Source organism: Xenopus tropicalis, chromosome 6 (assembly GCF_000004195.4).
Source record: "Xenopus tropicalis strain Nigerian chromosome 6, UCB_Xtro_10.0, whole genome shotgun sequence".
Taxonomy (NCBI): domain Eukaryota; kingdom Metazoa; phylum Chordata; class Amphibia; order Anura; family Pipidae; genus Xenopus; species Xenopus tropicalis.
Window position 1 is genome coordinate 102,039,062 of NC_030682.2, and position 18,918 is coordinate 102,057,979.

General features: G+C 36.3%; 1 protein-coding gene across 1 annotated transcript in view; it reads left to right on the top strand.

Annotated features, from left to right (window-relative positions):
* Positions 1-3,009: 3,009 nt before the first annotated feature.
* cdh19 (cadherin 19, type 2) overlaps positions 3,010-18,918 on the top strand; it is a 75,841-nt gene continuing 59,932 nt past the window's right edge. The window contains exons 1-3 of the mRNA XM_031904478.1: positions 3,010-3,287; positions 9,767-10,028; positions 15,057-15,351. Of these exons, the coding sequence (XP_031760338.1) occupies positions 9,828-10,028; positions 15,057-15,351 (496 nt within the window). The 5' untranslated portion in view covers positions 3,010-3,287; positions 9,767-9,827. The remainder of the gene's footprint in view (positions 3,288-9,766; positions 10,029-15,056; positions 15,352-18,918) is intronic.

An 18,918-nucleotide genomic window follows, 5' to 3' on the forward strand; every position in this document is an offset into this window, starting at 1 on the left:
TCAAAGAGTAGTTTGCTACTACACACAAAACACTCAAAAACACATATACATTAAGGGGAAATGCCTCTTTGCAAATTAGACCTGGCAATATGCTATTTAGACACTTTTATACTGTTTTCAGTAACATTCAACAAGCAGATAAAAAGATGCAGCACAGACAGAGATGAGTGAACCACTTTAGGCTTATTTTTTCCAAAAAAGAAAATAAAACAGCATAACTTTATTGCTGCATTGTATACTGCTATGCCAAGTTTAGATAAATAAAAATATTGCTAGCATCTATTAGTGCAGCTGCTTTTATGTGAGAGTTAAGGTACCCATATCACAATTTTGGAACATACGTTGCCCTTTCATGACCTAATTTGCTGCCCCTCAGCATGTGTATGAGGCCAAAATGTCTCCTGCCCCCACCCATATCTGTTTGTCTTATTTAGGTGTCTGAAGAACAATGGCTATTGTGTGCAGTCCAGCAGAATGATGCAAGACCAGCATGAGAGTCAATGGTTTGGATCATCCACGTTTGGCCCAACATGTAGGTGTCCAAATCAACATATATTTACTTATAAGATGTCGCTAATGATATAGGTTGTTTCTTCAAATATCCTTAAAAAAAATCAGACAGACCAAAGTAGGGGATGTTGCAGTATTTTTATGTTAGGTAAGGAGGAATTGGTTTCCACATCTCTGCAAGCTAATTCAATTGTACTAGATTTAGGGTTTCTTAAGGCAGAGTCATGTAGATTCAAAGACCTTCAGCAAGTTTGGAGGCTAAGACACCCTTGTTTCCTGTCAAGTTATCTGTGATAGAGGCCTTACTGAGAACAATATACTGTACATTTAATACTGTGAACTTTAGCATTCCTACAGTCAGTAATTGAGCCTCAGTTTAATGGCTATAAATACTCAAATTTTGCCAACAGTTACTCTGGTCATAAGATGTCAAATGGCTTCTGTATGCATTAAACCACCAACAAAATCATGTGTTGTAATTAAGATTTGCCTTTGGTTTTGAATGCATTAAAATATTCTTTGTTCAGACTAACTCTACCCTCTCCAAAATACTTTACTGAAAGGTCATATTTCTAACTACCATTGTTTGCACTAAGAAGATTGCATGACTAATATAGTTTAAGAACATATATATATATATATCGAACCAAGGGTGGTACACCGCTTCAATCCTTGTCCCAGGTGCACGGTAAAAGAGTTTAAATATTGAAAAAAAGACCAGCAACACCGGATCTATGCAAACAATCAATTATATATTGAAAAATACATGAACAGCCAACGTTACGTTTCGGTCCCCGTCGGGACCTTTCTCAATGCCATGATGAAAACCATGGCAATGTCTAATTGGATGGGGCAGAACATTCCAGAGGATGGGTGCAGCATGTGAGAAGTCCTGGATGTGAAAGTGAAAGGAGGTAATGAGTGAGGAGGAGAGAAGCAGGTCATGGGCAGAGCAAAGGTTACGTTTGGGGATGTACTTAGGGATTAGGGTGGTTATATAGAGGGGTGCGTCTGGTGGCACTGTTCATGATGGATTGGAGTGAGGTCAGTTTAGACAGGGGGAGCCCACATTGTTCTTCGTCTTATGAGGAAAGGTTGAAAGCAAGTGATGTTTTTGAGGTGAAACCAACAGGATTTAGAAAGTGTTTGAATGTGGGGAATGAATGAGAGAACAGAATCTAATGTGACTCCTAGACAGCGAACTTGTGCAATTGGGGTTATATTATTATTTTTCATTCAGACAGTGATGTCAGGCAGGGGAACAAAGTTGGAAGATGACCAGCTCAGTTTTGTCCATGTTGATTTTTAGGCAACAAGAAGACATGAATGAAAGAGATGAGCGAATCTGTCTCGTGTCACGCAACATTTTTTTCTGTGGGGAATTTCTTCAGACAGGGACGGATTTTGAGAATGGGGTGCCGCGAGGTCACTCCCTTTTGCTGCCCACCCACCTCACGCTGGACCCCCCTCCCATGCGCATGTGCGCAGCTTCGGTCGCATACGGAGCAGTGGGAAGAGGATGCGCTAAAGTTTCTGCACGTCCGGTCCCCATTGCTCCGTATGAGCAACATCACATTGTGGCTGGGCGGCATGCCACCCCTACATTTCTGCCGCCCTAGTCCCGGGCCTTCGTGGCCTCACCAAAAATCCAGGCCTGTCTCCAGATGTTCCGCGTGAAAATTCCACCAATGCCAAAACATGGAAATTCTCTGCGAATCTATGCCTGACAAAAAATTTTGCTCATCACTACATAATATAGATTTTTGTCACTCCTAATTCTATGTGTTTCAAGTCTTTAAACTAACTTAAAGTCTTTCCTTAAGTTAGTCTGTAGTCCCTGATTGCAAGGTAAAATATATATATTCTCTAAGGCAGGAACCGCACACACAGGACTTATAAACAATAAAGAGTATTTTATTGAACCAGAGAAACTGACGTTTCTCATTGACATTCTTACTTTGAGAAAGGCTGGTGTAATAGCCGATACAGTTTTTCTGTTTCAATAAAATAATCTTTATTGTTCCTGTGTGAGCGGTTTCTGCCATGGAGAATGTCTGTCGGATTAACTTGAGGACTGAACCCAGGCATATGTACTACATGGTGTCATAAGTGCCGGCATTCTGCTGTATATATGTATATATATATATATACACGCATACACACACATATATATATATATATATATATATATATATAAAGAACCTAACAGGAAAGTTTCCAAATATAAGTGGAAATGTGTTGTGCAACATACAAATGGAACAAGAAAATATTCTTTTCCAGCTCATCCTAATTATTTGATGATGTAATGTACTTTTTCACAACAGTGATCCCAGTGTTCTGGTTATTTGCAGTAATTTAATTGCTGCTACACAAAACAGGTCAAATAGTTTTGTGACAAGAGTTACACAGAGGGCAACTTCATTTCTCCAGAGAATGTAACTTCCACAGCATGCATATTATACCAATGAGCGCTTTCCTCTCCTTATACTTTGCTGGAGCTTGATGCATTTTAATCTAGTGGGCTGAATGAAAGGCCTCAATGAAGCCTTATTATATTATACACAAATGATCCTGTGTTCGGTGTTTACCACCCAATGTACCCAAAATAGCATGCAGCGGAATACTATGAGTTTTGTAAAACTGAATGCATTATGCTGTGTTCCTTTAAAGAAATCACAGTGTGTCAAGCATTCCCAGGGATTTTATGCTCTCTGAACTAAAGGATATGTTTTTTTCAGATATTTAAAACGTACGCATATAAGGGAACCTCAAAGACTGTAAGTACATGACAAATACTTGTGTATATTGTGTAAATTTGCTGTTGTACTTTTAAAAAATCCATAATTTTGTACAAAACTGCTGCAATTTGATTTACCGGATTTAAAGGTTTTAAGATGCATGCTGTAAGATTAACACAGCTGTACTTTAGCTTTACATAGAAAGCTTGCCAACAAACAGCAGTTTATAAAATATTGTTGATCTTCATGTGTAAATCTGTGTTTAATGATTTTTTTTTATATGGAAAATGGCTTATTTTATAGGAGTTCAAATTTAAAAATGGGATAAAGTGAAAATGTATAGATCAGTTACTGATAGAGTAGCAAATAAAAACATTCCCGTAAATTGTATAATTACTTTATACTTTTAGCATTTGTTTATACTTTATATCACAAGTAGCAGTATGGTTATTATTATTATTATCTGATCACTTGCTTTGCCATGCAACTATTACTTTTCTCATTAGAATTTATATGGATTTAATAGTAAAAGAATAATACATCATTTTGTTACATTTTGTTTTATTTTTTTTTTCCAGGATAGTTTTTTGTTTTTATTGATAGTGTGGTGATCAGGTAGCAAACGGTTTAAATGCAAAGTATTTAGAGGCTAGTATAAGAACTGAAGAACGCCTCAGTCATCCCTTCATGTGGGCCATTGAGGCTGTATGTGATCAGGTGTGTAGTGCAAGCCATACTAATGCACATAAATCTATGTTTTTACACTGATAAGAGTGGAATGTTTGAGTTTTACCAGAAGCTTTTTCAGTCGTTGTCTCTCACATGGTTGTCATTGTTGGCAAGTAGCAACTGTTTAGGCTTTTTTCTCTCACAAAGTTGCTGGTTTTACCCTGGCCCAGCAGACCCACTGAATCACTTATTACCTTTTGTGTATGTGTGTTGAAAAGGGCCATTTTTTGACTCACAGTCTCCTTCAAATATTTAATCATTTGGGAAGTAATATGGAAAATACCTTTCTAAGCAAACCAAATACAACAAGGGTAGCCAATAATTACCAAATGGATAAAAAGTATAACTAGGCCTTATATGTAGGTAATGGCCAGCACAAGGCTTGGAGCATTGCTGTTGCCCTTCATATCCAAATCTAGGCTTTTATTTTAAAGGAGAACTACACCCCCCCAGGTCAAAAAGCCCCTTTAACTGACCTGCAGAGACCCCCCTAACCTCTCCCTTCTCGTATAGTGTATAACTAATTTCTGACTGACAGAGGTCGGTGCTATTTTGAGGTAAGATAAAAAAAGATGACTTACACTTGATTGAGCCCAAAAAAGGCTTTAAAAACTGGCCCTATCGAAAAACCCAACCTAAAAAAGCAGAGCAGTGCAGCAGCGTACCTGGGTGCCATCTTCCATTCATTCAGATATGCTTTGGGTCTTACCGCCAGCATGGACCAGTAGCTTCAACTGCTTTTTTAGGTTGGGTTTTTCCCAACCCAAGCTTCTGTAACCTTCACTAGACCTAAGGGTGAACTCAGTATGTAGAAATGTGGAATATAGCACTGTGCTTGGATAGATGCACCACCTGAGTAAAGGAGATGCACTCAGTACAAAATTAGTTTACTTGCAAGATCACTGTCTCTCAAAAAATCTAATAGACTGCAAAAACACTGAATAAAGGAGATGCATAATATCAGGAACATAATTTTGTGGCATTATTATAGGGGAACAAACAGGGGAATCACACACCCATACTCATTTATTACCCCCAGATGCAAATCACAGATGAGAGGATTTGGAAAAGTATTTTCCACTCTGAAATGACTCGTTCCATTTAGGAAAATAAATGGTTAAACATGTGTCTGTTTATTATTATTGCACCTTTTCACTGCTTATAAAAAGATAAAAAAGTGACGTGTTCAATTTAGCCAGCCTTTTGAATTTACATGAGATCGATCATGTCAGTTGCTTCAAGAGTATAAATATCTGCAATTTACATCTGTGTTTAATATTAGCACAGCACAAAGAGTTTATGTATTGCAACTATTTATAATATAAATTGAAATGAAGTTACATATAATGAGAAACTTTGATATTGCATGTGAGCTTACTTATTTTGTGGTACACAAATATATATACTGATTATTAAAACTTGCATGCGATAAAATATTGATGTACATCATTTTCAAAGATTCACTAATTTTTCAGCAAAACGGGACAGATTCTCTTATCACTGGCCATTTGAAATATAAATTTGTGAAACCAATGAAAAATTTGTGAAATGCCATTTTTTCAGCATATTCAGGATGTTTTTTCTTGCATTGGAGCCAGTGTGTGTTTTTACTCCTGTTTTTTTCAGCGAAACAAAATGCTGAAATGTCTAGTGTAAAACAATTATATTTATAGGAATGAGCAAATTTTTATTTAAAGGGATGAGTAAATTTTTATTTATAGGGCTGAGCATATTTTTATTTATAGGGATGAGTAAATTATTATTTATAGGGATGAGCACATTTTTTCACCTGGCATGGATTCACTGTGACTTCACTCTTTGGCCTATGGAAGGTTGGTGTATGATAAGGGGCTAAGAGTGGGCTGAACACTACTGTGGTTTTGGTAACTGAAAAGTAATTTGAGTGCTTTTCAAAAATGTGTTCTTTTGGGGGGGGTGTGTGGCTTGTAGTATAGGACTGGGCCAAGCAACGGGCAATCTACAACCAAGTTAACAGCTTTATTTTTTTTTTTCCTTTGCCCCATAATTTCCAAACTTAAGATGCGCAATGTTTAAAAGAAGTCGCACAAAAGAGAATTTGGACTCAAACAGCCTACATAAAATTAGAAAGACCAATGTTTTAAACCACTTTAGCATCTTGCCCCTCCATTTTTTTACAACAGAGCACTGAAGAAGCAGTATCGTTATGTTTCAGGCTATTACGCCAGGATATTTTTATATGCACTCACAGTTCCCATGATGTAAACTGTGTGCTCTGTAGAACTCTTGTTCCTTAGACTTTCATTAGACCTATCTTATTACCATGGGGCCACTGCAGCACCCTATAGTGGCATGAAGTTATGATGATGGAGTCCTACTGCCCTACAGACAGTAGCTGTATTCTGTGCAGGTTCTTATCCAAACCTTTTGACTGATGGATGGGGAGGTAAAATACTAAACAGTTTAACGAAACCGGTTAAAAATAAACAAATGAAAAACACAAATTTAACCAGGGTCATATACCACTGTCAATTTCAATGCAATTATGGCATCCAAATGCAAGAATCTGAGCCATTTGTCTTGTCCTCTGAAGCAAATCTTTACTTTCCATATTAGTGCTGATCGTTGAGTGAAGGCATTTGATATTTGGAAAAAACACACATACCCACATACAAAAAGAAACCAAACTGGAGATTATTTTAGAACATCACAGGCTGCAGAATTGTAAGCTATACATACATTGCTGTACTAAAAAGAAGTTATAACAGGCACTAGGTTGGCCTAGGAGCAGTAACCCATAGCAACCAATCAGCAGGTAGCATTTACTGGCTGACCTGTTTAAAAGCAGAAATCTTATTGGTTGCGTCGGTGTACTGCTCCTGGGCAAATTTAGTGCCTTTTATCACATATGGGGGATGGTGACTTTTAGCCTATAACTAGTGTTACACAAAAAAAAAATCCACAATACAGTGACTTTTATTTTGTAGGATATATGCAACATTTTATGTATGTTTGTTAATTGTGGCCATGAAATCTGTTCTTCAGAGAAGTGTTTTGTAATTATAGTTACACCAAAACACATGTCCCTTTTTCATTCCAGCTTTATTCACAGAATCATATATGTTCTCATAAAATATTAAACACAGCTCTTATCTCCAACACAGCTTACCCAAGATGGCAAAGTTAGATAAAGTGGCCTTATGTTTAATAAGTTGCTTGTGGATTTGGACTTTTTAGAAGGTCAGAAAGGTCAGACTTTAATATATATTGTAACAGCATATTTAATGGAATATATACTGATAGAAGTGTATATATCAGACTTGCATCTATGTGTGCAAAGAGAATAAAGCAGTAAGATGATAAGAATGGCCCAAGAGGGAATAGAATTTCAGAATCCTTATTAAGTCATCATAAAGGTACACAGCTGTTTACACAGATAATGTACTCGGTAAACATTTGTGGCTGAAACAATGATATTGGGAATTAAAATAAAGTTTTTCTGGTTCTGATGTGTTTCGTGAGTATACTTTATACGCTCTGCACTATCAATATTAAAATAAAATCAGTGGCATTTAGGCTTTTTTGTTGAGGGCAATGCTAATTTTACTGATAGGAATAAGTAATGGATTGCTGGTAGTAGAATAGAATGCAGCTATTATGCAGTGCAATTTAACAATGTCCTATAAAAATGGGAAGCGGTGGATTTTTCTCTGCAGAGTATTTTAGACCAATGCAATAAAAATATATTTAGACAATTACCATATTTAACTCTTTCAACACATGTTTTTTGCTCTGCTGGCCTTGAAAATATAATTATTGTGTACAGGGGGTTGCAGTAGATGTAATCTATTTGGGTTTTGCGTTATACAGTGCCCCACTAATGATTGCTTTCTAAGAAAAGGTCTGTTGTTTGCACATGGATAGGAAATTGGCTACAGGATCCAGTACAGAGGGTGGTTGTTAATGGTACATTCTCTACTTGTAGTAAGGTTCTCTGTGGGGTCCTTCAGGGTTCTGTACTGGGGCCACTATTATTTAACTTATTTATTCATGACTAAGAGGAGGGTATTATAAGTAATGTATCAGTATTTGCAGATGACACAAAACTCTGCAGGCCAATTAATTCCATCCAGGATGTGATATCCTTGAACCAGGACAGCCAGCAGAACTGGCAATCTGGGCAGCTAAGTGGCAGATGAGATTCAATATTGATAAATGTAAGGTCATGCACCTGGGAAGTAAAAATATGCAAGCCCCGTATACCCTTAATGGGACTGCACTAGGCAAATCCATAAGGGAGAAGGACATTGGAGTCCTTGTAGATAATAAACTTGGCTGTAGCAAGCAATGTCAGTGAGCTGCTGCAGGGGTTTGAGCTGTATTAAAAGGGTCATAGATTAGTTTGAGGAGGGGGTTATTTTTCTACTTTACAGAGCACTGGTAAGGCCCCATCTAGAAGCTCAAATGGGATAGTATTGAATTAGAAAGGGTCCAAAGAAGGGCAACTAAGTTGGTAAAGGGCATGTAAAGTTGCAGTTATGAGGAAAGACTGCCCAGGTTGGGGTTGTTTATGCAGAAGAAGAGACACTTAAAGGAGAAGGCAAGACAACACTAAGTAAGGTTTATCAGAAAGGTCTATGTAAATACGACCATAAGCACTCACAGAAAAGCTGCACTGAGTCCTCTATCAAAAACACACAGGATTTCTTGTCTCCTTTTTTGTAAACATGTTGTTCAGGTATCTAACTTCCTCTCAGAAAAATCCTTCATTCCTGGGGCCAGAGCTCTCTCCCCTCTCCTGCTCCCTCCTCCCACAAGATTGCTAAGAAGCCCCTCGCCCCTCCGTTAGGAATGTGTGATCTCAGCAATAATGGCTAGAGCTGCAGCAGGAAGCTACTTAAAATGGCAGCTGTTTTTTAAGAAAATGAGAAAGTTTCTAGAGCTATTTACTCCGGTATGATAATGCTTTCTGCATAATAAATATATTGTTCTAGGTGGCATTAATGTGGCGAATCTATTGGCAGTAAAATGCCAAAATGACTTTCCTTCTCCTTTAACTATGTATAAATATATAAAGCGTATAATACTACCATATTGTATAATAATCTTTAAGGAGAACTAAACCTTACTAAAGAGATAGGGCAGAAATCTTATTCATTATGTTTTAGGCTTCTGTACCAGCCCAAATCGACCATAACCCCTTAGCAGGGAATGTCTTTGCCTCCAAAGATGCCCCTAGTAGCTCACCATCTTCTTTTCTGCTGATTAACTCCATATTCTCTACGCTGCTGTCAGTTTCCGAGCTTAGGGGCCAGTGCTGTGTGGGCCTTCCTCAACTAGCAGTTAGTCAGGTTTTATATAGACTTAAAGTTAAACTTGATGGTCATGTGTCCTTTTTCAACCAAACTTGCTGTGTTATTATGCTACTATGCACAGTATGTCATATACACATGCAATACATAAATATATGCTATGTTTGTGATTGACTTGGTTAGAATATTTTTTAGACCTGACTTTTCTAATGGTTGGAGAATTCATGGCATACTGGTATTCAAGGATATATGTGACAATCATTTCTTTGGTCAAACTCAACTGAGATCAAATTAATTGCACTTGTTGCAGATCGTATCCTGGCTAAGTCTAATCTAGGGCACCAGTGATGTCAAGCAGCATTAAACAAATGTCATGTTGCAACTAGTGTAACAGAGTATAAACTATTTGTAATTGGAAGACATTTATTCAGCTTGTTTTTTTTAGTAATATTTTTTAGCAAATAAAGTAATTTGTTATTCATGTTGTTTTTTTAATAGAGAAAGAACACACACAACAGAAAGCATTACTGAATGTGGAGATACTATCCCAGCTTGCAATATGATGAGATGGTCTACCTTAATGTTACTTATAGGAGAAATTTCCTTCATGTCGCTGCATGTGTTTTGTAAGGATGTCATAAACTGTACTTTTCAAAAGGACCAAACTTCATACCATCGGAGAGCTAAAAGAGGTTGGTTATGGAACCCATTTTATGTTTTGGAGGAACAGGAAATTACTGAGCCCTTATACATTGGTCAGGTAAAGTATACTGCTTTGAATATCAATATTTACATTAAAATAAGGTTTCCTAAAATAATAATGTTACCTAGCAACCTTCATATTTACCATGAAGTAGTAGATGACATGGAAGTAGTAGAAACATGGAAACATGGAAATTAGTTTAAAAATACTGGAAAAAGCAATACAGTTTCCCCCACACAAAAACTGCTCACCGATCAAATCCTCTTGTGCAACCTGCCCCGGACCCTGCTCTCAGGTGAAAAAACCCACAGCCAGGGAGAACACAGTTCCAAACAAGAAAGCATTATTCTTACCAAATGGTCCTGTTGCTCCAGGTTCTCCTGCCCCGAGTCCGTAGCCAGGGGACAAATTTCGTCACAAAACTTCACACATTAGCAGTGCACTTCAGTTCAGCATAAAAAGCAGCAACAGTTAGGGGCACATTTACTAAACCACGAATCCGAATCCGAATTGGAAAAATTCCGATTGGAAAACGAACATTTTGCGACTTTTTCGTATTTTTTGCGATTTTTTCGACGCCTTTACGACTTTTCGGAAATTGTCGTGACTTTTTCGTTACGAATACGATTTGAGTTTTTCGTAGCCATTACAATGCGCTCGTATCTTGTCGCGACTTTTTTGTATTGAGCGCTCGTAAGCGGCGGGCGAAACTTTCAGATTTAGCATGATTTTGGAAGCCTCCCATAGGACTCAATGGCACCGTGCAGCTCCAACCTGGCCCAAGAAAAGTCACCATACTGAAGCTTGAATGAATCCGAATCTTTCGTACTCAGTGCGAAGGCTACGAAAAAGTTGTGACTTTTCGCGCAAATAGTAACGCTACGAAAAAACGCCAAATTTTGCGCAACATTCGGAATGGCAATGAAAAAGTTGTGACAATTTTCCGAAAAATCGCCAAATACGATCATTACGAAAAAAACGCAATCGGACGCATTCGGCCCGTTCGTGGGTAAGTAAATGTGCCCCTTAGTATTAATATCGATCAACCTTTATTTGATTATCTAAAAAACACAGCTTGAGGTATTACTTGTGTCGCGACAACGCACATCCTTAGACGTCTGATATATATGTATATATAAACTAAAAAATGAAAAATAAAGAAAAAATATAATAATATAATGTAAATGCAAAATTCTTTATTAATCAGTGATTATATGTAACATTTAATTGCACATATGTTAGTATTTAAGAACTGCTATGAGGTGTTAATAGTTAACACCATCAAAGAGACATAATAAGATAATTATTTAATACAAAATTAGACTTGCCATTATTTTGGTTGTGTTGTGCTTGTGTTTACAAAAATGCTGAAAGGGGGAACTGCTATTATACTGCCCAGTTTACGAGTCTTGAATTAACTAGGGTTACATTTTATTAAGTGGAACAGTTAATGGAACCCATAGGGTATAGTTCTAACAATTAATTAACTGATGTTTTAAGATCTGTATTAAAGAGACAATGACTGTGTTGTTTCTCTTCATATACATTTAGACTGCAATTGCTTCAGGTATCAGATCTCCTTTTCAGTATATACTTGGACATTTCAGAAGTGGCTTAGTATCCCATGATTGTATTGTACACTGTATTACAGTTGAACATAATACAGGATCAGGTGTCAGTGACATAAAAATACATTGCATTACTGCAATGTGTAATGGCAGTTAACTGCTGTAATAGCAATATATATATATATACTGTATGTATATATATATATACAGTATATATATACAGTATATACAGTACTTAAAAGAATGGTGAAAAAGAAATAAAGTTTATTTGTTATTCCAATGTTTCAGCCTCCCTTTAGACCTTTGTAACAACAGAGTGAAAACCACCAAACCTTATACCCGTCCCCCAGAAAATGGTGCCAAAAAGTGTGTAATTAGTTGCTAAGAAACCATATGTGAGCAAGTGATCAGCTTGCTGTTATTAGCATATCTGGAAACTGACGGCATAATAATGTGAAAATATAGATATTTCTATAGAAAAATGTTGCATAAAATGTGATAGTCACAGTTAAAAACACAGCATAGATAAAAAAAAGCAATATGCAAGATTTGTAAGAGATACAACACAAAAGGAAAAATGAAAGGCTCAGTGTCTATTAAGATAAAAAAAAACCCTAAAGTACATTAAAGGAACCAAACTAGATGTATCAAAATACCATAGCAAGGGCATGTTTGCACTTGTTTGTTCTCCATGTAACGTATTACATAGTGATGAGCAAATTTTTTCGCCAGGCGTGGATTTGCAGCGAATTTCCGCATTTCACCATTGGCGAATTGTTTCGCAAAACTTCCAGAAAAATTTGTGCTGATTTTTTTTTGTCACTCGTCAAATTGAACGCAGTCGCATCAAAATTGAGCACGGTTGCGGCAAAAAAGAGCAGCTGACAAAAATATAGAAGTAGGTGACAAAAAAGATGCGGACGATGAAAAAATCGTGCGACAAATGCAAATTTTTCACCATTTTGTGAATTTTCTTGCTGTTTTGCAAATTTTATGGCGAAACGAAACGGGACAGATTCGCTCATCACTAGTATTACACACTTAGGTCCCACCATCCATCCAAGTTTAGTCAAACCTCAAAACCAAGCAAAACATTAAGATGTATAAGAGAAGTTTTAATTTAACGTGTACACTAGGTTTAAGCGTGTACACTAGGTTACTATAAGACTGCAAGGCTAAACCCTTCTTTGTGCCCAAGTTTGTGCAGATATATATATATATATAATAAAAAGGGTAATTTTTATTAAAAGTATCATCTAAATTAAGGCTAACTTTTTTTAATTATGCAATTTTATTGTACGACTTTTACAACTTTGTCTCGAAAAAGAAAAGAAAAACATAAAAGTAATTAGTTACATAGTTTATTTAGATTGATAAAAGAGTCCACCAAGCTCAACCCTTCCAAATGAACCCAGCACATATACTGTATAATAGAATATAGCATTCAAAAACAGTGTGGAGGATGAAAAGCACATTTTAGAATGTACTATAAGCAGTGACTACATGCTTAGTGCATACAATGCTTATGCTCCATCAACATTCTTATAAAATGTGCTTCCAATTATGGTGCCTGAATGTTGTCAAACTGAAAATTTCCCAAAACTAGGGTTTATGTCATGAGTGAAATGATTGAAATACATTGTGTATTTCACTTGGCAAACATTTTGCTATACAATTTCATACCACTAATCCAAGCCTAGCTGCCAGTTCACCTAATGAAAACTATATTTTAATTTAACATGTGTGTCAAAAAGCATCTGTGTTTGTTTTTTAATCTTCAATTGTTTTGTGCCATATGTGTCATAAGCAACTATATAGAGGGATGAAAAATAGCAAATCATTTAAAAACATTTAGGAGAGAAAAGGTAAACCAACCACGTATTATCTGCATCATGGGGGGCATCCTTAAAATATGGTATATGGTACTCTTTTACATTTGTGCCTGCTTACACTCAGGGGCCCATTTATTAAAGTAGGATTTTTGTACCTTTAAAAAGTGTGATACAAAAAAATTGCATTAAATACAAAAAATTTGTATCTTGAAATATGAAAAAATCGTATCTTATCGCATAATGTCCGAAAAGTACGATTTTTTCGTATCTGAAAGATCGTAAACTGCAGGAAAACTGACTTTGATCCTTCGGTGCATGATTTTTTTGTATTCAGACCTGTACTTTGATGAATGTACCCAAAAGAATATGTTTTTTAGCAGATTATCTGTTGCCCAGCCACTCAATTGTGCAAACTGACCACTGAGATCCTCTATAATTTCCAGTTGGCTTTTACCATGGATTCTGTTTTGTTAAGTACTGTGCTCTATGCTACTTACACAGACAAGTTAAGAGCATAAAAATATTGTATGCACATTTATACATTTCTCACCCATTGCTCTGTGTCAGTGGTGGGCCAAGCCGACCGTGCACCCTAGGCAACCCGGTCAGCCACCTCGCCCCTCCTCCCGTAATGACAACCGGCAGGGGCAATGACAAGGGAGCCTGGTTGGCTTGGCCCATCCCTGGTGGCAACACTATTTGTCAGACTGTCCCAGGCTGCTAACAGCTGAGATGTGTATCCTGGGAGATGCAGGTACAGTAATAAACATATCCGAAGGTGAAGTGGCAGAATACTAAGAAAGTACCTTCCTAGGAGTAGGCAGGAGAGGTTCCTACCTGGTGCCCCCCAATCGTTGTGCCCTAGGCAGGTGCCTCGTCTGCCTACCCCTATTTCTGGCCCTGCTCTATGTACAGTTTTAAAAAATGATTTAAAGGAAACTATAACCCCCAGATTGAATACTTAAGCAACAGAGAGCTTATATTACTTTAAGTAAGCTATTGAAGAATCTCAACAAATTGTAATATATATATTGAGCCACCATTTTGTGATGGGCTATGTGCTCCCTCAGAGATCACATGACCAAAAGTAATGCAGCTCTAACTGTAACAGTAAGTATTGTGGCAGCAAAAGACAGGGGGCCTAGCATGTATGTGTGCCTTGGCTTGTTTGTGTGCACTGTGAATCCTATGATCCCAGGAGGCGGCCCTTAATTCGTAAAATGACAATTTTCTATTTAGGATTACCCAATGGCCCATAGTACTAAAAAAGTATATTTTTATAAAAATGATTCATTTGTTTTCCTTTAAGAAAGACAGAAGACATTAGATGGAATGTTACATTTGTTTTCTACCAATACTATTAAACTTTGCATTAAACATATCATTCTCTTTGCAGAACTTTAGTGCACTTAAAACCTAGTTTCAGTCCCTAAAGGATTAAAGAATAATTCATACCCAAGGCCAAAAGCAACTGGCACAGGAATTGCTGCTTTTAATACCTGAGTTTTATTATTTTCCCAAACACTAACACACAGACATGTATCCCATAAAAGACATTTTTTGTTTGTTTGTTTTAGAGAGATTTTAGCTTCTGAAACACAACAGAGAAAAATGAAGTGGCAAATGATAAGCTACTTTTGATGCTGTGATCTTTTTATTAATGTTTTTCTTTGCTTTCTCAACAGCTTAAATCTGATTTGGACAAGCAAGATGGATCTTTTAAGTACATTTTATTAGGAGATGGAGCAAAAACTATTTTCACTATAGATGAAAGAACAGGAAAAATTTATCTTCTAAAAAAACTTGACCGAGAAGAAAAATCATCATATACTCTAAGAGCTCAGGCTATAAACACTGTGACTGGTGTTCCTGTTGAAGCAGAATCTGAGTTTATTGTCAAAGTTCAAGATATTAATGACAACGAACCAAAGTTTATCAATGAACCTTATTTTGCTACTGTTCCTGAAATGTCCCCTGAGGGTATGTAAAACCAATGTTTATGTTTTTTCCTTTGTTTGTTGTGACAGAATATTGTAATTGATTTCTAAATAGCACAAATCTGCTGCTTGGTTCTATAACAGGTAACACGATGTTCTCTGCACCTTGACCTAATAATAATTATATCAAATAAATGTTCTTGCGTTGACAAATTTCAAATACCGTAGCAACTATATTGATTCCTGAGTTCAAGCAACAGCGTCTTGCACGTGAGCAATAAAATCACAACAATGAACAGTACCCATACATTGATAAATGTTAAAATAATCTGCATGGTTTCAATTTGCAAAGGGTAAAGCTGTCATGCTGTGCAAACCAGGATAAATGAGCATCACAATTATTAGTAATATATGTCAGAATATGATGAGAGAAATAGAGAAGAAAAGAATGTTATAGTTACCTACAATCCACAGTTACATGGAAGAGGAGTCCAGAGATGAGCAGTATAAAGGTACAGGTATGGGACCTGTTTCCCAGAATGCTCGGGACCTGTCTCTATGAAATGGGGACAGATGGGCACCTTGCCTTAGTCTCCCAAGCTTTGTATTGGGGGCTTATCCAGGCTCACATCCACCACTGATACCAGGTGGAGACCAAAGAGTAAGACCATGTGGTCTCTCTTTTTATATGACCTATGGACAGGAACTAGACACAAGATGCCTGACCAGCTGGGTAAATATCTCTCCACAGCTAGGACTTCTGAGCTTTAAGGTGAATTAATACTTTGGATCCCCTACCTACTGTTAATTTTGTTATGCAGTTAAGTTTTGACCATGCCATGACTATCTAAGCTTCCATTGGCTGATTTAAGGTGCGCTTACAAGTACAAAAGCACATTGTAATTGTACCCAGAGCTTATGCTTTACAGAAAATGTTTTACATGTACAGTGTAGTTTATTTAATTGAATGGAATATTGGATTTTTTGTGTGTTTTTAGTTTAGAAAGAAATGTTAAGATTTTTGAATAGTGGGAATAAATTGTACTAATACATGGATTATTAGTTAGAAAGGGGTGGAAAACAGATCCAAGGTAAACATATGCTAAAAAAAATAGAACCTGTTCACAACCTTCAGAAGAGACTAATTCTAAAGCAGCATATAAATGTACAATAGTGGAAGTAGACAGTGTACAACAAGACTAAACGTATTTCAACTTTCTCCAGTGATTAAAAGGTTTTCTTGTGAGACCCCAAAATCCCCCAAAACCTTGTTTTTTCTCATATATATAAGATTGTATACATTTTAAAAATGTACATTTATTTGCATATAGTCTACAGTTGAAGCATCATTTGAAGTTCTTATTGCAACTTTTATAGATAATTAGGCAGATAACTCCCCAGGCAGAAGTCTAGTGAATGCAAATAAATGTAAATAAGCTTGTCAAATTAATGGTAATTGACTCTGCTTTGTGTCTTCTGAAAATACTGCTTTGATTCCAAGACTACACAAGGAAATATGCTGTTAAAAAAAATCTGAAACCCCCTCTGCCACCTCCCATTGAAGTTAAAGGAAACCACCTGTCACAGCTGAAATGAAATCAAGGCCATAATAGCACCCTAGAATATAGAGTAGGCACTATTACATAGCCTACCCAAGACCCAATACTCACCCACTCACTCATCAGCCATCTTCATAACATAAAATTGCGAATAAAAAGTTATTAATTTTAAGGTATAGTTACATTGGTTTTATGAAGATTTGACTTGGACATCTTCCTTTCTGCTATTCAGTGGTTTTTTTATGACTGAAATAATAGTTGGAGTGCTGGGCCTTATCAAAAGCTTGTGATACAATATACTAGAAATAACCATTAAAATACAGGGGCAGTCTCAAGGTACATTGTTAGTGAGGGGAGGGAATCATTGCCTCCACTGCGTAATGACAACCGGCAGGGGCAAGAGAAGGGAGTGTCTTAATGTAACTTTCATAAAAACCTCAGACAAAATTCTAAATGTATTCAAAAGGGTGCAAACAAATGCCCTGCATATACAGTGACACAACTAATACTATATCCTGCAAAATCTATAAATTTGCTTTAAAATGTAATAACTAATCTAGCGCAGCGTTTGTTGATAAGCTAAAATTTCCTTAAATGCACCAACTTTTTTTAATTAAAAAGAAGTCACCTTAATGATCGTAGATTCTAAAATAAACTTATTTACTATTAAATGTAACAACCCAATATACATATTAAACCTTTGTGCCCTTTATAGCTTCTGTGCCAGAGGAATCCCAAATATCCTATTGCTTATTACTATGGAAATTCTATGTAAAAGATTTCAGTTAGTATTATAAATGGAAATGTGTTTTAATGTTTTAGCATTCTTTCCTACTGTGTGCTATTGTTTCGGGGGCAAGACAGAAAAACTGTTCTCATCTCCAGTCCTTATATTATGTTCTCAGCTTATTAAGGTCTTTTTTCGATGTCATATTTAATGCGCTTCAAGATTTCTTTGTGGTTTTAGCAAAATAAAACTAGTAATACTGTTTTCTCAGGGAAGGTCACAAAGGCCATATTGTTTTTTAAGCCAGGGGATTTTTTTATTCAACACCCCAAATCTTCAAATATTAGTTTCCATACCATGAGTTCAAGGTCATTCATGCTTTGTGAGAAAAGGCACATAAAAATTCAGTCATCATAGTACAAGCACGTTAGTAATTTCTTTTCTGTGTACCTGTGTTCCTATATCTATCTGGTGTAAACCTAGAAGATAGCACAATCATGAAATCTTACATTTCTGTTTTGCTTTCTAGCAGAGGTCATCGTATTTTATGTAGCTAAATAGAGAGGCCAGCAGTTAGATAACCTAATCCTCCAATAAGTACCTAATTTAGCAACTAAACATTCTGCAGACCAGATAATCTTTTGGAATGATTTCAGTATTTGTAAACCTTCTTTGTCATATAAGTATTGAATCACTAAATATTCTGTAGGTTACATTTCCACTTAGTATGATTATGCTTTTGTTTTTCTACAAATAAACTCATTAAGTAGCATGGAAAAAATAATCTATAAGATATACAATTCATTCAAGCGCATTCACTAAACCTGACAGAAATTAAACAGATTTGATAATAGTATTCACTCGCTTAATGTATATACATATTAAGGAGGTTTTCATGTGATGCCCATTCACCTTCACAAGATTAATGGTAGAATTACTCATTTAGAAGAGTATTATACAGCAAAATATGTTGCAGCATGTGTTGCAGGATGAAACATCCCACTGGTGGTGTTACAGGGTATAATCTTAACCTTTTTTGTGGCTTTTTAACCTTCAAAAATGATTGGTGTCTCCTCTTTTCTCATACCGGATACTGCTAAAACTGGAAACATGTATGAATATTTTTAATTCAATCTGGTAAGTTAGTCAATTCTAGAGGGCTTATTTTTCAAGTTTACAAGCTCTAGAATCTTGAAAAACTTGAAAAGTTTGAGTATGAGAACATGGTTTCTCTTTTCTCATGACAACGTTAATATATACTAGACATTCGAGTTGTCGAACCATATATTGAATTTGAGTTTTTTAGTTAAAAAAAGCTCAAATC